This window comes from Anolis sagrei, chromosome 4 (assembly GCF_037176765.1).
Source record: "Anolis sagrei isolate rAnoSag1 chromosome 4, rAnoSag1.mat, whole genome shotgun sequence".
NCBI classification, from domain to species: domain Eukaryota; kingdom Metazoa; phylum Chordata; class Lepidosauria; order Squamata; family Dactyloidae; genus Anolis; species Anolis sagrei.
This window is the reverse complement of record NC_090024.1, coordinates 152,016,306-152,039,318: the sequence shown is the minus strand read 5'-3', so window position 1 is coordinate 152,039,318 and position 23,013 is coordinate 152,016,306. Positions and strand designations below refer to the sequence as shown.

At 39.4% G+C, this 23,013-nt stretch overlaps 2 protein-coding genes across 3 annotated transcripts in view; both read left to right on the top strand.

Moving 5' to 3' along the window:
* LRRC8B (leucine rich repeat containing 8 VRAC subunit B) overlaps window positions 1-23,013 on the top strand; it is a 345,263-nt gene that overhangs the window by 203,405 nt on the left and 118,845 nt on the right. The window lies entirely within an intron of this gene.
* PKN2 (protein kinase N2) overlaps window positions 1-23,013 on the top strand; it is a 70,131-nt gene that overhangs the window by 38,570 nt on the left and 8,548 nt on the right. For both annotated transcript variants that reach the window (XM_060773888.2, XM_067467777.1), the window contains exons 4-16: window positions 2,918-3,035; window positions 6,662-6,807; window positions 6,900-7,113; window positions 10,076-10,261; window positions 11,429-11,538; window positions 14,727-14,870; window positions 14,967-15,042; window positions 15,296-15,470; window positions 15,634-15,763; window positions 17,841-17,971; window positions 18,064-18,139; window positions 18,371-18,462; window positions 19,939-20,115. In XM_060773888.2, the coding sequence (XP_060629871.1) occupies window positions 2,918-3,035; window positions 6,662-6,807; window positions 6,900-7,113; window positions 10,076-10,261; window positions 11,429-11,538; window positions 14,727-14,870; window positions 14,967-15,042; window positions 15,296-15,470; window positions 15,634-15,763; window positions 17,841-17,971; window positions 18,064-18,139; window positions 18,371-18,462; window positions 19,939-20,115 (1,775 nt within the window). The remainder of the gene's footprint in view (window positions 1-2,917; window positions 3,036-6,661; window positions 6,808-6,899; window positions 7,114-10,075; window positions 10,262-11,428; window positions 11,539-14,726; window positions 14,871-14,966; window positions 15,043-15,295; window positions 15,471-15,633; window positions 15,764-17,840; window positions 17,972-18,063; window positions 18,140-18,370; window positions 18,463-19,938; window positions 20,116-23,013) is intronic.

The following is a 23,013-nucleotide window of genomic DNA, read 5'->3' as shown; positions in this document are numbered from 1 at the left end:
AGCACCTTAAATTGGGCCCGGTAGCAAATCGGCAGCCAGTGGAGCTGGGACAGCAGGGGCGTTGTGTGCTCCCTACGCCCTGCTCCTGTTAACAACATGGCTGCCGCGCGCTGGACTAGCTGGAGCTTCCGGGCCGTTTTCAAGGGCAGCCCCACGTAGAGAGCGTTGCAGTAGTCGAGGCGGGATGTGACCAAAGCGTGTACCACCGTGGCCAAGTCAGACTTCCCAAGATACGGGCGCAGCTGGCGCACGAGCCTGAGCTGTGCAAATGCTCCCCTGGTCACCGCTGTAACCTGGGGATCCAGGCTCAGCGACGAGTCCAGGGTCACACCCAAGCTGCGAACCTGCGCCTTCAAGGGGAGTGCGACCCCGTCCAGCACAGGCTGTAACCCTATACCCTGTACGGCCTTGCGACTGACCAGGAGTACCTCTGTCTTGTCTGGATTTAATTTCAGTTTGTTCGCCCTCATCCAGACCATTACAGCGGCCAGGCACCGGTTCAGGACTTCGACGGCCTCCTTAGTAGCAGGTGGGAAGGAGTGACAGAGTTGGACATCATCTGCGTACAGATGACACCGCACCCCGAAACTCCGGATGATCTCACCCAACGGCTTCATGTAGATGTTAAACAGCATGGGGGACAGGATGGAGCCCTGAGGAACCCCACAGGTCAAAGGCTGTGGTGTTGAACAGGAGTCCCCCAATAACACCTTCTGGGTACGGCCCTCCAGAAATGACCGGAGCCACTGCAAAGCAGTGCCCCCGAGACCCATCTCTGCAAGGCGCCCCAGAAGAATACCGTGGTCAACGGTATCGAAGGCCGCTGAGAGGTCCAGGAGCACCAACAGGGACACACTCCCCCTGTCTAGCTCCCGGCGCAGATCATCGACTAAGGCGACCAAGACCGTCTCGGTACCATGTCCCGGTCTGAAACCAGACTGTGCCGGATCCAGATAATCCGTGTCTCTCAAGAATACCTGGAGTTGTGAGGCCACCACGCTTTCCATGACTTTGCCCAAGTAGGGAAGATTGGAAACAGGCCGAAAGTTTTCGAATTTGGTGGGGTCCAGTGATGGCTTCTTCAACAGCGGCTTTATAATAGCCTGTTTTAGGCTCGCTGGAATCTTGCCTTCCCGAAGGGAGGCATTCACCACCACCGTTACCCACTCAGCCAATCCCCCTCTGGCCTCCTTCAGAAGCCAGGATGGGCAGGGGTCTAGGATGGACGTGGTGGGCCTCATTCCTCCAAGTATCTTGTCCACATCCTCGGGCTTCACAAACTGAAAAGAATCCAACAAAATAGGACAAGCAGGTGCTTGTGTCACATCCACAGAGACTGCACTTAATGTGGCGTCCAGCTCAGAGCGGATCAAAGCGACTTTGTCTGCAAAGAACCGAGCAAATGCTTCACAGCGCGTGACCGAATTGTCAGGGCTCCCACCTGAGGTAGGGGGAGTTAAAAGACCTCTGACAATCCGAAACAGCTCCGCCGGACGGTTCTTTGCAGACGCAATAGTAGCCGCAAAGAAAGTTTTCTTTGCGGCTTTTATTGCCGCGGCATATGCCCTTAGAAAGGACACAAACCGTGTTCGATTTGGCTCGCTTGGGTCCGAGCGCCACACGCTCTCTAGTACCCTCTTCCTTCGCTTCATCGCTGCCAGCTCCTCAGTGAACCAAGGGGCTGGTTTAGCTCGGTTACTCGAGAGGGGACGTTCCGGAGCGATCCTGTCAATTGCCCTGGTCATCTCCCCATTCCAGAGAGCGACCAAGGCCTCGACATGGTCACCTACCGAGGTGGCGGGAAAATCCCCAAGAGCCGTCAGGAATCCATTCGGATCCATAAGTCTCCTGGGGCGGACCTTCTTAATGGGTCCTCCACCTCTGCAGAGGTTAGGGGGCGCAGTGAGCCTAAATCTGATCAAGAAGTGGTCGGTCCATGGCAACGGAGAGATAGACAGCTCCTCCACACCGCCACCCTGCTCCCATCCCTGGCAGAAGACCAAGTCCAATGTGTGTCCAGCACAGTGGGTGGGGCCAGTTATCCGTTGGGACAGCCCCATGGTTGCCATGGCGGACATGAAGTCCTGAGCCGCTCCTGTGAGGGTTGCCTCGGCATGGATGTTGAAGTCCCCCAGCACAAGGAGCTGTTGGGACTCCACCGCCAGGCTCGAGACCACCCCCGCTAGCTCAGGTAGGGAGACTGTAGTGCAGCGAGGTGGACGGTACACTAGCAGAATCCCTAATCTGTCCCGGTCACCCACCCTCAGGTGGACGCATTCAAAATTTGTGGTCTGCGGGATGGGGCTCCTGGTCAGATGGATGGAATCTCTATAGACCACTGCGACCCCGCCTCCCCGTCCTCCGGCTCTTGGTTGGTGTTGCACGGAGAAACCTGGAGGGCAAAGCTGGGAGAGATTTACGCCCCCAGCTTCATCCAACCAGGTCTCCGTGATGCACGTGATGATGGCAGACATCCTCAGAGAATTCTCTCCTAACGTCCTGCATCTATGGCAGGCATCCTCTGAGGATGCCTGCCATAGATGCAGGTGAAATGTCAGGAGACAATGCTTCTAGAACATGGCCATACAGCCAGAAAAACCTACAACAACCCATTGTGAATTTTCATTGTCTTTCACTTCATTGGATAACACTTATATCATTAGTGCATCTCTGTCTTCTAGAAGTACTCTTGTTAGGTTGAAATACAGTAAGTTGAACGAGTGCCTATTTCATGTAGAGTTCAGGCAACTATGTGAAAATGTAAATAGGAAAATAAGATTGAGAAAGTAGACTTCAAAATATTTTGCATAGCAATCTGAGTTCGCATTCATGTGCTGACGGGATCACACAGATTACTGTTGTTTGAATCTCACTTGTGAATTCGTATTTTAAGAAAACATTTGTTTTTCTTTTTCAGGATAGAAAGCTGCTTGCGGCAGCTCAACAATTGCTTCAGGACAGCAAGACAAAAATTGAAGTTATAAGGATGCAGATTCTTCAGGCGGTCCAGACAAATGAATTGGCTTTTGATAATGGTGAAGCATTACATAGACTCACTGTCCTGAAACTGTTGTTAGAATCTTGTTTATTTTCCAATTCAAATATCCTTGGAACTTTCAAGAAAGATACTAGGTTAAAGCTATAGCATCCGCTAATGCGATCAACCTTTCTTCCTTCTCCCATTTTTGCTGAAGGGAAGGGAATTGTATGTTCTTATATTCTGTAACAGGCTTGTGTGCACACTACCACTTAGACCAGTTGTGATCTTTCAGGGCTGTTTTAATTATGTAGGGCTATACCAAGTCCCCATTGTTGGTAACCCATTCTCACTTTGTGGCAAATATCTATAGTTTCTCCAAATAGATCAGAGGTGTTGGTAGGGGGATATAGGAGAATCTGCTTTATTATACCTACTTAGTTTCTCCTCTTAGACGGAAGTTTGATTTATGCAGATAAATATTATCTGCATGTCTGAAAAGATGTTTCTTCATGTTCTTGGTCACAATTCTAAATGTTCTTAAAACATGTGCTAGTCCATTTATGTATAATGTTTAAATACCAACAATACCGTATATACTTTTGTATGAGCAAATCTCATATATAAGACAAGAGCAGATTTTGGGACAAAAATGATGAATTTTGATATAATGTACGGATAAATCAAGGGTCATTCCATGGAGAAGGGAAAGCACTAGTGCCATCTCAAGGAGTAGCCGCTGCTGACTGCAGCCACCGCCATTTCCCCACCCACGCATTCAAAAAGGTTAGAAGCAGCACCACAGTGGAGAGAATAAAGAGGCTTAATGCTTCTTTAAGGATCTCTTGCAATGGACAAAGCTTTTGTATGTTGCCACTCTACTAAGAGAAGGGGATGGTTCCTTATATCTCTTAATTCGTATATACGAATTAAGATACAGTACTCACATTGATCCATGGACATTTTGGGTTGAACTTTTGAATAAAATTGCCAGATTTATACATTAGTACAGGGATTCTCAAGCCTTTTCAGCTGCAGAGCCCCTTTTGAAGTGAAAGTTTCTTGTGGAGCTCCAAGAAATGTGTGTGTGTGTGTGTGTGTTTGTCAGGCATGGGCTGGGCCAGTGGCAGATGGATGGAGAGTGTTTGTGTAAACTAATTTGCACAGTTAAAACAGATGGATGGATGGATGGATGGATGGATGGAAGGAAGGAAGGAAGGAAGGAAAGATTAAAATCAAGAACAATTTTAACTAACATAAACTTTACAGTATTTCAGTGGAAGCCCCCCCCCCCCCCCCCCATCCAGTCCAAATATCTTCTGCATGCAGGAAAAGCACAATCAAGGCACCTCTAAGCGGTGGAAGGGAAATAGGATTTTGGAAACAAAAAAAGCGGGGGGGAAGGTCTGGGCAGCAAGGAATAGAGTCTAGGCTGTGAGGAAGGTGAGAGGAAATGTTCTGTGCCCTGTGAGGATGCTGCTGCTGTTGTTTCTTGCAGCTCAAAACTTTAATTTCCCTGCATTTCTCAGGAGGAGGAAAGAGCAGGAGGTGGGAAGCAGCATGGCACCGTGGAGCCTCTCACTATCACCCACGGAGCCCCAAGGGCTCTACGGAGCACAGTTTGAGAACCCCTGCATTTGTATGTTGGGTATAAGCTTGCCTGAGCAGCCTGATAGCTTCTTATTGTTTTGTTCAGATGGTTCATTTAAAATGCATTCAGAGATGCATTTAAAATTTGACATATGAAATGAGGGCACAAGTGACTTCGTTGTGATAATCCAGTGTCAAAAGAGATGTGGTGAAATGGATGCTAGACTCTTCTCTGTTGCAGTCATCTTATTATGTTGGATGCCTCACTCAATTCAAGACCTTCTTTCTATTTGAATTGATTTAAACATTTACCAGAGAAAGAATGGGGTACTGTGGAATACAGAAACAGAAAGTAAAAATTCACAGAGATGCTGCAGCTCAGGTGGCAGACAAAATTTATTTATTTATTAGGAACTTTTCTATACCGGTCTTCTCGACCTCCGCAGAGGGGTTCACAACAAAAGATTCATAAACAATAGTTTAAAACATCACATCCCATAATACACTAACACATTAAAATACAATCATATAATTACATAAGGCCAAGTCGTCAGAATGAAGTCACAATTCATCACCATCCGTCCGTGTGGTCAGGAGTCATTGACTCACTCATCAAATGCTAAATTCCATAGCCAAGTTTTCACCAGTTTTCTAAAAGTCAGGAGAGAAGGGGCAGTTCTAATCTCCAGTGGGAGAGAGTTCCAGAAGTAATTACAGTATGAGTGTGTAGATTTTTGGTAGTTCGGAAACGATATAGTGTACAGAGATGTTTTAAAAAATGTATGTCTTTTTCTATAAATCACAAAGAAAAAGGGGTCAGTTTAACTTAATAGTGTCACAAAAATGCTTTTCTTCATTAGCTGTGAATCTGACCGTCTTAAGTTATAAAACTGGAAAGCCCCTCAAGTATGTTAACTTTTAGATTCCTGTTCAGCAGTTCAGTATAGGAATTTTGTGGCTCTCCAGAAGTTAGGTGCAAATAACTTCAGTCCTATTCAGCATAGACAATGGTGGAGTATCCTCAGAGCTGCAGCCCAGTAAGATCTGGAGAATTGTAAGTTTCTTCATCCCTGAAGTAGGGACTAGAGATGAATAAAACAATATTTCCAACAACTGGGAGTCACAAGCTCTCCATCCTTGCTATTATATAATTGTCAAGGTATAGCTTTTGTTAATTGAGAAAATTGTGTGCATACCTTAAAGGGAAAGGGACTAAAGTAGAAGAATTTTTCAAAAGCTCTGTAGAGAAAAAAGAAATGTGATCAGTGGAAGGTAACAACATAATCCGAATCACTAAAAGCAACTGTAACAAAAATACTCTTTGGACTTCATCAACTGTGTAATATCAGGTGCTTCTGTATTTCCTTAATCAGCCCTTTCGGTCCAGGCATTCATATGTTAGAACAGTGGTTCCCAACCCTTTTTGACCAGGGACCACTTTGACCAGGGACCACTCTCCAACATTAGTATCTAAAGGGTTACGAATCAGTTTTTGGTCAACTTTAGATTCGGCTTGGTTATTTGGGGAGCTGATCAGAAAATTGCATTGGATAGACCACATCAGGACCGTATTTTAGGTCTTGTGGACCACAGGTTGGAAACCACTGTATTAGAGAGACAGCCTAACAGACCTCACAACCTCTGAGGATGCCTGCCATAGATGTGAGCAAAATGCTTCTGGACCATGGCCATACAGCCTGAAAAAGTCACAGCAACCTAGCATTAATATAGTCATAACAGCCAATATGAGGAAATGGAATCCGATGACACCACTTCCATTCAGCTACCCAATCATTTGTAACTGTATTAAGAATTGTTGCCTAATAACAGGGCCACTCCTTCTCTGAACCCCAGGTAAAGCAAGGAGCTTCAGGAGCAAAATTATCTGCAAAGATAGGGCAGACAAGATGCACTCTGGCTCCAGCACAAGTCAGAACTCTTTAGTTTCCTTATCAAACTTGATTGCAGCTGGTAATGTGTTTGGTATCTAACTAGCCTTTCTCATTCTAATCTTTATAGTGCTTCTAAATATTAAAGAAAAACTAATGCTACTTGCATGTGTGCTGAATACTTCTATATGTTCTTCATCTGTAGAAAAGCCTGTGATAAGCCCTCTTGAGCTTCGAATGGAAGAACTGCGGCATCATTTTAGGATAGAATACGCAGTAGCAGAAGGAGCAAAAAATGTGATGAAGTTGCTTGGATCTGGGAAAGTTACTGACAGAAAAGCACTCTCAGAGGTACCTTTAATATAATATATGACTGTTGTGTTAAAGCTGTTGCATTTAAAGTATAATTTTACCTTTTCTGGTTTTTTTCCTATTTGAATAAGGCTCAAGCAAGATTTAATGAATCAAGTCAGAAGCTGGACCTCTTAAAGTATTCATTAGAACAAAGACTAAATGAACTCCCCAAAAATCATCCCAAAAGCAGTATTATTATAGAAGAGCTTTCGCTTGTTTCATCACCAACACTAAGTCCACGGCAGAGCACAATATCTACACAGAATCAGTACAGTACACTGTCCAAACCAGCAGCTTTGACAGGTTTGTTGTGTTCCTTGGCTTGTCAGGTTGATTTTTCTTTCTTCTTTTTCCTCTCATTAAAAACATGTGAAAATATTCAGTCTTTGCATTTACAATACGTCTTTCAATTACAAATGGCATAGAAAAACATCTTTTAAAAAGATAGTTAAATGAATAGATAATTTGCTAAAATGTATGCTTTTGTGGAAATTTGATGTGGAAAAAGAGAAATTAAGTAGTATATGATAAAATGGGTTACATATTTTGGCTGTAATATGCATGTTAATGGGAAAATAAGTTGTCTAAGGAATTGAAATTGGTAATGCCATACCTTATGACCTTTAAAAAGAAGGAGGATTTCAACATGCTCAGGAGGAAAAGATTGATAAACATTTATAGATTTAACAGAATTTGACAAATTGTATATAACTATTTCTCAAAGGCTAGAAGCCCTTTTATAGACATTTGTGTGAAAAAAATGACTTCATAACTTTCATATTGATGTTTAGAAAGAGTAGGTTATTGAAAGAAAAGATTATTTGAAAATTTTGGAGAGAGAACCACAAATAATTATGTATATATAATTATCAAAAGGCAAATCGGCAGCCTTTTTCTTCTTTTTCTCTTATTTTTACTCTACTCTTGAACTTTAATTTTATTTTTAACTTTTTTTGTTTCTCATCTTTGTAATGTTTAATGTATTTTAAAAATCTTCCATAAAGTTATAAAAAAGAAATGTATTTTCTTAGATGTTAGCATTTTGAGGTGGTAAATTTAATTTAATTAATTACCTTTGCCATATTTTATTGATTCTATTGATCTTGTTATTTTATATATTTGGTTTTAAATGTGTTATTGGTTGTAATGTTGTTATATTGTATTTTATGTGTTGTATGGCATCAAGCCACTCGAGTCCCTTTAGGACAGTGGTTCTCAACCTGGGGTCCCCAAATGTTTTTGACCTACAACTCCCAGAAATCCCAGCCAGTTTACCAGCTGTTAGGATTTCTGGAAGTTGAAGGCCAAAAACATCTGTGGACCTCAGGTTGAGAACCACTGCTTTAGGAGATGGTGGCAGGGTATAAATAAAAGTTTATCATCATCATCATTATAAATTTTTGTCTGCACTAACTTCAGGATTTCAATCATACTTCTTTAAAGTTGTATTCTACTTTATAAAGTTTATATTTTTGGTGGCAGATGTTTTAACAGAAAGTTGCTACTTTTCTAAGTTTTTTTCATAAAGAGAATGAGCTAATAATAAAGTCATCCTGTAGTTTGACAAGCTGAAAAGAATTCAGTTTTCTGCTCCTTGTATCAGTTACTATGACTTTCCACTGACAGATTTTGAGTCAATATGTTAGAATGCTTTATCATAATTTTCAAAATGCATTGTAAACAGGCATACCACTATTCTTTAACATCGGATTTGTAGATGGAGTGCTTGAAATCTGAGAAGTCCCAGAGGACAATATTGGACAAGGTCTTAGAAATGTAGTGCGGTCATAATCGAATGTCACTGAATGTTGGTGAAAATTATCTTTTTCCAAATGGGAGATTTCAACAAAACATTAAAACTTTGCTAATAACATGAAGAGAGGTTTTCAGGCAGCAGCGGTCCATAAAAATGCATCTCCCATTTACTTGTGCTAATGGGTTTTCTAGATTAAAGTAATTAAATACAAGAAATTAAGAGTTGGTATTCCACAAGAATAAATGTCTGCGCAGGGGTTATGAAAGTTGAGACTATATCGTCCAGCAGTTCCTCTCAACAGTCTGCATGTGCATCTGTAATTGCAGCGCTTCATAAAGAAAATAAATTCCAAGATATCTCATATGCTTAATGAAGATCTTAAATATATCCCTGTAGAGTTTATTTGCTAACTTGAAGCAGGTGTTGAATAAAAACTCTGCTCCTAATATGTTGTTTACTAAATTATTTAATAAACAACCAAATTAGAAGCGCTAGCACAGCTGTTCACTTGTGTTTTCCAAAATGACTTTAGTTTTTAAGCTGAAGTTGTTGCAGAATGTGTGTGTGCATGTGTGTACACTTACACACACACATACACCTCTCCTGGTCAAATATATAGGATCATATTTGGAAATTACTGCAGTATTTCACAATAGAAATATATAAAGGGAATTGTATACATTGATTTCCTTTCTTTACTGTAATCGTCAACAATGCAGTGCATAAGAGAAACAAGCTGCATGTTTTAAAAGTCGTGGGTAATGCTATAAAAGCTGTTGACACGTGAAAGGGATCACATTTGTTCAGAGTTTCATAAATAAGTGTTTTGTTAAAGATGTAGTCTCTTTTGATAATATATAACAAAAAATCTTATTGTGGGACTCATGTTTGACCATATGTAGAACAGAGCCCTAGAAGTCCACAGCTAAATTCATGGCTAACCTAAACCCAATTGATTTCAGTACACATGCTGTCATCAAGTCTGGATCCATCTCATAGTCCAGAATCCTTGTAATCACATGTGCTGGAGCAGTCCTTGATTATACCAGCATAAATACTTGGGAGATATTTCACAAGAAGGTAGGCAGAACCTTCTTATGCAATATCTTTTCCACAGGTACAAACTGGAAGCCAGACAACTTCCCTCTCCTCAATCATTGAATAGCCACAAGGGTGCTGCCAACAGTCACTGCTTTTTCTTTCCCATGTGCTTGCACTCCTTTGATCAGTCATTGTAAGTGTGATATCTGTAACTTTGGACCCTCTAGTTACCACTGCACAAGTGCTGAAGAATGAACAATTTTAACCTATTCCAGCCACCGGAAATTCAGTAAGGACTTGGCCATAGTCTCAATGTAAAAATTAGGCTTCTTAATGGGAACACCTTTTGTAATACTCCTGAAGTCTTGTGCCACTGCCATTTAGGAGCTGATATATTTGTGAGTGTTCACACTGTACTAGAGATATGAGTCAAGACAATCCAATCTCCCCTCCCCCCTTTTCCTTTAGGTACTTTGGAAGTTAGACTAATGGGTTGCCAAGATATTCTGGAGAATGTCCCTGGTCGATCAAAAGCCACCTCCATTACTCTGCCTGGATGCAGCCCAAGTGAAGCCAGATCATCTTTCATGAGTCGAACAAGCAAAAGTAAAAGTGCAAGTAGCCGAAATCTGCTGAAAACAGATGACTTGTCCAGTTTAGTATCTTTTCCTCTTTTCTGTTTATAAACAGGCTTTCCTGAAGCCATTTGAGAGTGAATATGTGTAAAATCTGATATTAATTGTACTATTTTTATAACAAGTGTATTCAAGCACCTGAGGTCATTAAGGCTTAGTTCTTGAACAGGCTTTCTGTTTCATTATACACCTGACTTGATAAGCACTGTTCCAGAATGTCAGTAGCAATAATAAGGGAGTATCATGAAGGGCTTGATTCTGAATGAGCTAGGCTAAAATGGAAGTGGAATAGCAACAGCAGCATCCCAGGATATGATTCTTATGATTTCAGTGGAAATTCCAGAGCTTGTGCCACTTCAGTGTCTCAGCTGTTTGAGGTGGAACTATCCACTGGATTTAGATCATCCTTTAAAGGGTGAGCAGCAAACAGGAAGGAATAATGGGCTTTTTTATATATAAGTACAAGCCCACCCCCATGTGCTACATTTATCACATGGATTAGGCCCAAAATTTTAAATGTTTGGATTGAACACTGTTTGTTTTTGCATTTAATTTTCATATAAACAACCTAAATTTTTGAAGGTGATATAATAAATTTATTTCTGTAGTTCCTCCAATACTTGGGGGAGGCAGAAGGTCTCAAAGCTGCTGCTGCTCTATTCACTTCCCTATCCAGACCACCTAATAGTACCAGGAGAGGGGATGGTAGATACAAGGAGATGAAGTATTTAGCTTTGACATCACAGCAGTAACTGAGGGTCCAGTTAAACAGCTTTTCGGGAGTTCAAGCTCTTGGATGTTTGATGTGGCAATTTTTAAGGACATAATGCAACATCTTGATGCCAGTATCAATAGAACCAGGTCTGCTCAAGAAGAGGTATGTAGCTATAGAACAAGAACCCAAACCTCACTTACACCTGATAGCTTTGAAAATGTCAAATTCAGTTTTCTTCTCCTCTCCTATTTGGAAAGTTCAGTACAGTTACAGAATGTTACTAAATAAGTGTAAGTTAAGGAAAGAGACTAAGCAGATTTGAAAGTGTTTACTGTAAAGTGGTCATAGACTCTTGTTAGGCAATTGTGTGTGTTTGTATCATTCCAGCCATGCAATCAGTCCTTGCCTGGGCTGTTGTTCCTGGTAAATCCTCTTAAAATTCTAAGCTGAGTTTGTGTAATTTACTTACAGATGAAATCTGTGCTGTTTTGAAGTTGGACAATACTGTGGTTGATCAAACTAGCTGGAAGCCTATTTCCAATCAGTCATGGGATCAGAAATTTACACTGGAACTTGACAGAGTAAGAATCTGTTTATAATGTTAACTGTGATTTACCCCTTAGTAACTTAGTTTAATATATCTGTATTCACAAAAAATCCTGATTTGGATCCTAAATTCTCTTCCCTGAATGGTAGAGCTTTCTTGCCTCCCCCATTTCTTCAACAGCCCTATATTCCTTTTGAAACTCTGCTCCTGAAGGATGAGAAATGAGTTTTCCATAAACCTGTCCAGTGCCCTTAATAAGGCATGATCTGATTAGCACGATCGTTTGACTCATGATTACTAAAAACTTTCTAGCTGATTAGAATATCTACTTCTTTACGATAACCAAAAGACTTAACAGGTGGTATACAAATACATTCTGACTTTCCGAGCTTCAACTAAAAAAAAGAAGAAGTCACGACTTGTTTGAAAGCAAAACAAAAACTAATCACAGTTTTAGTTCTGCTTTTGATTTCACCTTCGCAACACAGTGAATTCACATGTTGATATTGCTTTGATTTGTTACATGTAATTTAGGGGGAGGGGTATTTTATCTTTTTCTTCTGTTCACAAATCAATAAAACATATGTACTGTTACACACATTTCATGAGATAATCACCTCAAAAAATCCAATATAATTTTGAAACTGCCAAGCTTTCAACTGTTGTATTGGCATCTGTTCATTGTTAATACTCTGTTGTATGAAACAATCTTTTAAAATAGGAATGAACATGCCTCCATTGAAAAATTTAAAAAAATCAGAGTATTTAGACATGGTGCATGACTTATTATATCTTCGCAATATTGATTTCTACTTAACAAAGGTTAAATAAGATGAAAATAAGGAAAGATGTTTCAGTTCACTGTGTAAAACCATTGTTTCCCAAACTCTGGTCTTCTGTGTGTTTTGGACTTCAGCTCCCAAAGTCCCTGTCCTGTTTTGCTCTTAAAAAACAGCCTCAATACAAAATTGAAAATAAAAGAAAAATGCTTTACTCCAGCAAACAAAATAAGCAAATGCAATTGAAAAAGAAAACAAGGAAGTCTTACTGCAGACACCAATGAAAGTCTTTTGCAAAGTCCCAGCAAAATCAGCAAACAATAAAGGCACAGATCACGGAGTCACAAAGCAGGTTCCGACAGTAACAGAGTTGTTGTTAGCAGTGAAAAGCTAAGTTATCCTGCTTCTGATTTATACCCCATGCAGGAGGGCTTAGGGCGTCACCCAATTAGCTCATCAATCTTTTAGCAGCTAATCGAGCTGACCTCCCTCCGTCTTTCTACAAAAGTAGGCACCTGCAAAACCTCATTGTCGGATTCTTCTTCCTCTCCCTCCAAGACCTGAGCACCTCCCTGCTCCCCTTCCTCTTCTGATGATGAGGAATCCTCAACAGTCCTTGATCATTGTACAAAGCAGCTGGGGTTTCAGAGAGTTGAAGTCAAAAATGTATAGAGGACTAGAGTTTAGGAATCACAGTAAGCTCTATTCAACACAGTGAGAGTTACTTCTGAGAAAGGAATCTAATCAAAGCTGAAACATTTGTACCTTTGAAAATTTAGGCAAGTCCAAAAAAAAATTAAAGACCATGGTTGAATTTAAATGAAAGTGTTGTCTAGCAGATCATATGTATGCAGAATTTTACGGAAAGCATTTAAAAAAATCAGAACTGGCATATTGGAAAAATATGAATGAAGTGTGAAAAGAGAAAATATGGTGATAGAAAGTATATTCTTCTGTTAGACAAGTTCATGGCATAGATTTTTTGAAATTGAGACTTTGAAAGTTCAGGCTCCATATTTAGCCAAGAAAATATTTTTAAAATTATTTTCCCCACCACCCGATTTGATGTTTTATTGCTATTTTCACAGACTGCCAGATAGTTTGTGTAAGCAAAATCAAATTGTTATTTGGCTAAAGCACAGAAATACTTAAAAGACTTGATACAGGTTCTTTATTATTCCAAAAAAACTTGTTAATATATGTAATTTCTTTTAAAATAATAGTGTCAATTGATTTTCAGTTTGCAATGCCAAGTAATACCATCTAAGCAAAACACAGTATTGAACAAGCATTTATGTGCCACTCAGTATAGGGCAAAAGAAGTGTGTATTAATTCCTTGGCATATAGTGGAATCAAATAGTGAGCTGGACACCTAATTCCCATTGATTTAATCTTTCAACTTTCACTGGAATGTCTCTATACCATGGAGAAAGTCTGGGTATTGAAGCCAATTGACATATGCAAACCAGCTCCTGCTACACAGAGAGAAAATGTGAACTAGATTACAAATGGAGATTGAGGCCATTGCAATAATTAAAATTGTTGCCATACGATCCAATGATGAGATGTGATCATGTGTCATAGAAAGACGAAAACCTGTTTGCATTTGTAAATTGAAGTGTAACCTATCTTTGTTTCATTCGATATCAGAATACATACTACACACCCACAGTACCTAATGCCACATCAGCCTTTTGGGAATTAAACTCTTACAGTATTTGTTCTGCCTGTATTGAGCTTGTTACAAGTGGTTCTGGAAAGCAATATTTTATCTTGTGGAATAATATATTTTATGAATCATGTTTTGTAAAATGAATTGTTCAAAGTACATTTTATTGAATCTGTATATTGGTATTTTGTAACTGTTTCCAATAGCCAGGGAACATAGTATTGGAATTTTGCAATAGGCTCTTGTGAAAATATCTATAGAAAAACTAGAGTTCTCTGAGAATAATGCGAAAGAAGCCCTTTTCACCTTATCTATAATTTGATGAGGTGAGATTGAAAGAAAAGGGATTCTTCTATGGTCCCTTCAGATTCATCTTGAAGGCTATGGTTGCCTTCAAAGAGCTGTTGAATCCATGGACAGAGAATCTGTGGATACAGAGGAGCAACTATATATTTTTACTTAGCAGTCTGTGCTCTTTAGTTTCTACCCAGTTTGGGTCTCCAGAAGTTATTGAATAACAACTCCCATCAATTGATTATTTGCCATGTGAACTGAAGATAATGGAAATTGCAATTGTGACTCTGAGGTTGGGGAAAAGTTAAAGAACATTTTAACCTGCTACCATTAAGTGAACTATATGGCAAACCAATAAATTGATTATGAACTGTATTGTCAAAATTGATTATACATTGTTCCTAGAATAGATGTCTCATTGAGCTATTCAGACTGTAGCAACTACCTAAATTTAATATTTATGTGTCATCTCCTTTCAGTCACGAGAATTAGAAATTTCTGTGTATTGGCGTGACTGGCGATCTCTGTGTGCAGTGAAATTTCTGAGGTTAGAAGACTTCTTAGACAACCAACGACATGGCATGTGTCTATATCTAGAACCCCAGGGTACTCTCTTTGCAGAGGTAAGAGCCAGTATTCTTTAAAAAAATTATTGAAGGTCATGAATAAGTTTTAAAAATCCTTGTTTTGAAAGTGAGTACATCTTGTTTAAATTACAGGTCACATTTTTTAACCCAGTTATTGAAAGAAGACCAAAACTTCAAAGACAAAAGAAAATTTTCTCCAAGCAGCAAGGTAACAAAATTTGATGGATATAGACATTGAATGGAAATGCCAACATTTTGTGCAAATATGTTTGTTTAGACATTTTAAGATAGGGTGTTAAATAAGGAAATCTATTTTTTTTTAAATAGAAGGAATTGAATATGTCATGTTCAGTTTATTTGTCACATACAGTAAGCTAATGAATATGAATCCTTATTTAATTATAGCTTTGGTTATAAGTAAAAAGATTACTTATGCTGTGCTCTTTTTTTCTTATCCACAGGCAAAACATTTCTCAGAGCTCCTCAAATGAATATTAATATTGCTACTTGGGGGAGGCTGGTGAGAAGAGCTATTCCTACAGTAAATCATACTGGTACCTTCAGTCCTCAAGCTTCAGTGCCTCCTACAGTGTCAGCAGTTGATACCCATCTTCCTGAATTAGGATCCCCAACTAGGTAAATGGTTGAAAAGCATGAAGTAAAGTACAATTGAGCTGAAACATTGGAACAAGTTTATTTTCTCCTTGTGTTGTTAAAAATTGACATTATAGTAATTAGCCTATTTTTATATTCTCACAAAATTGCCACTGTGTTCACAAAAAATTGTTTTCTTTTTAAGTGACTGTCCTGTAGCCAAATTGGTATTTGAACTTGAACCTGAAACCCCACGTACTCCACCCCGGGCTTCTTCTCTTGGAGAAATAAGCGAACCTTCACCTGAGCCGAAAGCTCCAGCAACGCCCAGTCAGGCAAGACTTCTGATATACATATAAAGCAACAGCACAATTGACTGTTTTACATTATGCTTCTCACTGGCATGTGTTGATAACAATTACCATAATTTCATTCATTCACCCTTTTTAAATCAAAAACTGGGGGTGCAACTATTATGTTAGGAAAAAATTAGGTTGGTTTTTTAAAATAAAATGTCTTCTTTCTAAAAGGGAAGGAGGAGGAATGATCCAGCCCCAAACAAACAACTCCATTTCAATTTGTTTGTTTGTTTTAGAATTATAAAGCTATTTGGGGCTGACTTTCCCTTTGTGCCTGCCTGCCCTTCTCCTCCCTCCCTTCCTCCAAAGGTAAGGCAGTTTAAAACAATAAAATGGAGGTCTTTGGAGCAGCATTCTTCCCTTCTTTTGTAAGGCAGCTTACAAAACCTGGAATGAATTTTAAAACTGCCCTGCCCAAGAGAAAGTAGAAAAGAGTGGAAATTCGGATACTTCTATTTTGTAGCTTTTAAACTGCCTTGCCTTCGGAGAAGGAAGTAAGGAAGGGAGAATCTGCGAAGAAAACAAAACACCATTTTGGCACCCAAAAAAAAAATGGGGGTGCGGCTATTGTGTAATGAAATACAGTATATATTGCTATACAAGGCTCTCCCATTGTTAAAATTTTCTGTGTATGGTTATTTCTTCTTTGTGGTGTCTGTGAAATCACATAAATGGGTTATCCGTGCATGCGCCATGCAGCCGAGCTAACTGCATGCACGGATAACTCATATATGCGAATTTCACAGACCACCACTTGAAGAAACACAGTTACAGGAAAGCATTTAGTTCTTCTCTGGGTGTGAGTGTATTAGTTATAGGAGTTTTAGAATTTGGTTATGAAACAAATAAGTATCTAGCTGATAAAGCCATGCTTCTTTTTAAGTAGTGTTTTGATGCTTTAAAATATACCTTGGTCAGGATCCAGTTTCCTCTCCTGTTTCTCATGAAGCCTTCAGTACTTCTCAGAAGCTGGCTCTGTTCTAGGAGGAGGTTTGGGACACTGAAAAGCCCCAAAAATATTTAAAGTTTGAACTGAACCAAGGAAAATTTAGGGCCCCCTACCACTCATCAGACTCCCTACCTCATGGCATATTGCAAAGACTGCTTTTTATCTTTTGCTTAGTTTCCAAAGTGTTATGTGTTTGTGGTTCAGGGAAGGTTGCAGTACCCAACCCCAAGCTCTCTGGGCTGATTAGAATGAAATAGCCACACTGCACAGTTTTAATAAGTAAATACTTTTAACTGTTCCATCCAAAGGAATTCAGGAATTTGTTGATTTATTAGAACACTTAAGATTCTCTAGTACTACTAGTACTTTCTGGCAGAGGATTCTAAATACCATCCCAAACTACAAAGCTAAGCAGCTGTGGCAATTGAAGTGGTTGTATGGATATTGGAGTCTAATTTCTGAGTATTTTCGCACAGCCTAAGTCAATATTGCCTGATCTTTAACCACACCTTATTTAACTGTTTAAAGAAATGCATTGCATCTTTTGGTAATCATAATTCTTATTATAATAAATCCTCTTAAAAGCCTAATCAGTTCAAAATAGAATAGAGGCAATGATAACCATCATCAATCCTTATGATTCTGAGGAGAAAACATTTTTGTTTCTTCCCTTACAGAGGCATTAAATACCTCATATATCCTTGATGTGTTCTTTGGGCTTCATAATATGTATTCTTATTAATAATAAGAATACATGCATTGTACATTCACTTTAAAATGCCAAAGTAATGTAGGTACTTTTTTAAAGAAGTATTTTATAGCATGCTTCTTAGACTATGCATCTTTTAGTAGGTTTTTAGATGAAGCAGAGATTTTGAATTTTGTGACTGTAAATTTGAAGGCGTGATTGTAATTTCTGTTTTTTAACCATTTGTTCACCACTTTGAGTCCCACCCATGAGAGAAAAGTGGGATAATAATAATAATAATAATAATAATAATAATAATAATAGTGATGTATCTCTTCTAGACTAAGCAGACTTCTATTTCTAGCATTTTCATTTTTTAAACCTTCTGGCTGTTTTTTCTTTTACACCTTTCACAGGATACAGGAACATTCGATTTTGAGAATGACAGAAACAATTTTATCCCTAAACTTCCACCAGAGATTATTTGCGAGACTCAGATTTCAAACTCTGATACAGAATATACGAAACGAGAGACTGAAGATAGAAGGTACAACTTACAAAAAAAATTACATAAATCAACATAATCCAGCCCATTATTGTGGAGAAATCTTATTGACTCTCTACATTGTTGCTTTTCAGGATACAACAGAGATTTCAGTTCAGTTTACAAGACTTTCGATGTTGTGCTGTACTTGGTAGAGGACACTTTGGAAAGGTAAATTTGACAACAATGACTATTTTTGATCTATTTCCATATTGTTCTCCCTTAATATATTCCCTTCATGGCTGCATGCAGCATTGGATTATTATTTTACTTAATTGGTTTGTCGATGTGCTTCATGAGCAGCATAATTAAAAAAAATTGAAAAAATTAAACACTATTTTTAAAATCGTAAATATACCATGGGGAAAAACAACTAATTGTACAAATTGTCTTATGTTTCAGGTCCTGTTGGCTGAGTATAAAAATACAAATGAAATGTTTGCTATTAAAGCCTTAAAGAAAGGAGATATTGTTGCTCGTGATGAAGTAGACAGGTCAGTATGATGTAATTATATTGTGCCTCGATTGGAATTGGCACTTTTCAGCTTCTTCATTAAGTTTAATTGACCAAGCTTGTAGGTGACCCCATATTATTTAAGGTGCAGAGAGGAGCAACAAAACTGCCAACTGTAAAAGCCAGGTGCTGAGGAACACAAGCCAGAGGCTTCTATGGTCACGTGTCCTATCTATAGGCTTCCTCAAGGCGTTTGGCTGCCCAGGGAGGGAACATCATGCTGGGTTGGAGAAGATGATAGTTTGATCCAGCAGTGCTTTTTTTAAGGAATTTGTGTTTAAGGAAAGCAAAGACAACTTCAAAGAATACTGAAAAGATGCAAAGTAAAACACTACTTCAGGTGGGATCAAACACTTGAATATATCCTGAAATCTTTCTGACAATTTCTTTTTCAAATTGTTATTGGTTTCCCATACTACCCATTTTCTTTTCAGATTTTTGCTTGATTTCAAAGGCAGCTGTATGTTTATTGTAGGTTGAAGCGGGCTGCTGCCAATTGTAGGTTAAATCTCACTAGATATGTGCATTGGTGGGTTAATGGCTTGATTAAACACACGTTGATTATAGCCTGCTTAAACACACATATTTGGAAGATTGTCTAATAATTACTGCTAACTGTATAAAGGAAGCAATTTACTCATTAGGAAACAACTGTTTAGCTATTCTTTTCTTGTATTTGTGTATCTGTCTGTAAGAAATTGTTTGCCATTGCAGTACTGTTCCTTTAAAAAAAATCACTATCACATTTCAAGTCTACCTTTCCAGGCCTTGGCACATTTTAGTTCACATTTACTTCCTATGGCCAAGGGATTGCTTTCTGCCTTTTTATCTAGTTTCCTGTTGATTGTAGCCATTATCATTTTCAGTGCGTCTCTGTATGGTTGAGAAGCACACAGAGATGCACTACATGCTGGCAAGTAGTGTGTGCACATACATCTGTTTCATCTGTCTACCAATAACATGTGTCAAGACCCTTCTGTAAAAACAAAAAAAGTTAAGTCTTTTACTCCAGTAGATACGCTGATTGGGGGATTCTGGAAGTTATAGTCCCAAATATAACTTTTTTGATCTCTGGCCTGTTGGCAGTTTCAATGATGGAGTATGTATATTCCTGAGAGCCCAACACCAGCCATACTTGGTACATAGAGACCTGTTAGTTTTCTCGTCTACTTGACAATAGTAGGAATCAGTTTAGTTTGAAAGATCTTACAGATTTTAAAAATTCTATTTACTGAAATATCTTCATAGTGTGTCCTATAAAGATACCAGAGAGAAAAAGACTCAAAGAAATCAGTTTTTAGAAACGCTCTGTTCTGCATTGTGATTCCCTTCACATATATGTCTTGATTTTTTTCCAAACTACAAGTAAATATTCTTCTTCTTGGGTTCCCTTTTCCTCTCTCTGTTGTACCATAGATTAGTAAGATTAGGCCTCATTATGTTTTCTCTGTTTCAGCCTCATGTGTGAAAAGCGGATTTTTGAAACTGTGAACAGTGTAAGGCATCCCTTTCTGGTGAATCTTTTTGCCTGTTTCCAAACCAAAGATCACGTCTGCTTTGTCATGGAGTATGCTGCTGGTGGGGATCTGATGATGCATATACACACCGATGTCTTTTCTGAACCAAGAGCAGTGTAAGTGTTCTCAGCTCTGATAAGAATCAGACAGGTGATGTAAACTGATCTATGTGTTTGTTTTGTGAGACGATGTCAATATATGCAACTAGGTTGGGAGCCACCTCGTGTTTCAGGATTTGGCTCCAAGGAAATGGAAGCAAGCGTAGGTGTTACGAATATAAAACATACTGGCTGTTGGTGAGAAATTGATTTCCTTCTCTGCCTTAGAATGATATGAAAGCATGTAACATCATCTAGTCACCATCTATAATGTGTGCAAAGCCCATTGCATGAACCAGACAGCTTTACAAAATGTATAAATGTAAAAAAAATTCACAGCCAAGAAGTTTGGAATAGACGTAGGCCACTATGATGTCACCCATGTCTAGGCCTCTACTGGTTGCTGACTGTAATATGACTTCTGATTGAAAAAAATAAATTACAGAACTCAAATACCTGGTTTATCAATAAAGTGTTTACAATTTTATCAAGGAGTGTATTTGCATGTGTATTAATCTTGCCTTTCAACTTGTAGGTGGGGGATTCCAGAAATTTCATTGGTTTTCTTGTGCAAGGAATATTCAGAAGTGGTTTTGTCAGTTCTTTCCTCTGAATATAGCCTACAGCACCTAATGTTTGTTGGTGGTCTCCCATCCAAGTATTAATTAGCTTAGTTTCCATGATCAATTGGGATCTGGTGCCGTTAGGGTGCATGTGTCAAACTCAAGGCCTGCAGGCTATATCTGACCCACCATGTCATTCTTTGTGGCTCATACTGGGCTATGACTCCTGTATTCCCCATAATTAGATATCATGACCAGAGCTTTTGAGAGTTGTGATACAGTAGCATGTGGAGGGCTGAGTTCGTTCTGTTTAGTCAGGTTAGTGGGGTTTGAATTGAGATACGGAGCTAGTGGATATTATGTCTGATTTTAAAATGACCTTTAACTTTTCCCCAAACTTAGAGCCACAAGTGCTGTGGGGTTGCAGTTATTATTATCCCAGTTCTCATGGCAGATAATAAAAAGTGATGGGAGTTGTCATTAAATAATATCTGGGAACCGAAATGGGGTATGCTAGGAGCCCCCAGTGGCGCAGTGGGTTAAACCTCTGTGCCGGCAGGACTGAAGGTCGCAGGTTCGAATCCGGGGAGAGGCGGATGAGCTCCCTCTATCAGCTCCAGTTCCTCATGCGGGGACATGAGAGAAGCCTCCCATAAGGATGATAAAAACATCAAATCATCCAGGCGTCCCCTGGGCAACATCCTTGCAGACGGCCAATTCTCTCACACCAGGAGTCACTCCTGACATGAAAAAAAACCAACAAAAACCAATCACTATGTAAAAATATATATGGTTCACCCTCTGTATCCACAGAATCTCTTTCCATGGATTCAACGGCCTTTTGAAGGTAAAGGTTGATGTGGCCCTTGATGAAAATGTCTTTGATACCCCTTCTGCAGGGTATTGTAGCTTAAAGAGGACTTTTTCCACTCGGGACCCCTTTTGACCTGAAAGCTTTGACATGACCCCAGTTATGTAGGCTATATAAAATAGGTGTAAAATTAAGCATATACTGGTAATAAATCAGCATTTACAAAGCTTGCTAAAGGGGCTGTTTTTACTTTTTTGTAGTGTACAGCTTAAGCTTTTTTCTGCAAAGTCCATTGTAAACATTGTATGTTTTTGCTATCAGATTGGTGAAAATGTCTAGGTGGTGTTCAGAAACTTTTTACTATTGTCAAATTTTTTGCAAGTCCCACTTTGATCTAAGGGGGGACCACATGTGGGGTTGAGACCCGGAGTTTAAGAAGTAGTGATCTGTTGATGTTGTTGTTTATTTGTTTGGTCGCTTCTGAATCTTTGTGACCTCATGGACCAGCCCACGCCAGAGCTCCCTGTCAGCCGTCACCACCCCCAGCTCCTTCAGAGTCCATCCATCTTGCCTCTTTCTTTTTCCTTTAATTTTCCCCAACATCATTGTCTTCTCTAAGCTTTCCTGATTTCTCTTTATCTGACCAAAGTACTTTTTCTTTGCCTCTAATATCCTTCCCTCCAATGAACAGTTGGGCTTTATTTCCCAAAGTATGGACTGGTTGGATCTTATTACGGTCCAAAGCACTAGCGTCTATCTTCCTTTGCTCAGCCTTCCTTATGGTCCAGCTCTTGCATCCATAGGTTATCATTGCTTTGACTATGCAGATCTTCGTTGCCAGTGTGAAGTCTCTACTCTTCACTATTTTATCAAGATTGGTCATTGCTCTCCTCCCAAGAAGTAAATGTCTTCTGATTTCCTGGCTACAGTCTGCATATGCAGTAATTTTTGCACTTAGAAATACAAAATCTGTCACTTAGAAATACAAAGTCTGTCACTGCCTACACGTTTTCTCCCTCTGTTTGCCAGTTATCAATCAGTCTTGTTGCCATAACCTTGGTTTTTTATGTTTAACTGCAACCCAACTTTTGCACTTTCTTCTTTCATCTTGGTTAGACGGCTCTTCCTCGCTTTCGGCCATCACAGTGGTATCATCTGCATACTAAGGTTGTTAATGTTTCTTCCAGCAATTTTAACTCCAGCCTTGCATTTGTCAAGCCCTGCACATCACATGTTCTGCATACAAGTTGAATAGGTTGGGTGAGAGTATATAGTGAGAGTCTAGCAGTGATATAGCTTGGTATTCTCTACTTAGGCTGGTGGGGGCTGTGTAGAATCTAAGACAGATAAGGAGGATCCTTCCAATCCAATAGTACCTGATCCTCTAACTCAGGGGTCCTCAAACTAAGGCCCGGGGGCCGAATGCGGCCCTCCAAGGTCATTTACCCGGCCCTCGCTTAGGGTCAACCTAAGTCTGTAACAACTTGAAAGTACACAACAACAACAACAATCCTATCTCATCAGCCAAAAACAGGCCCACAC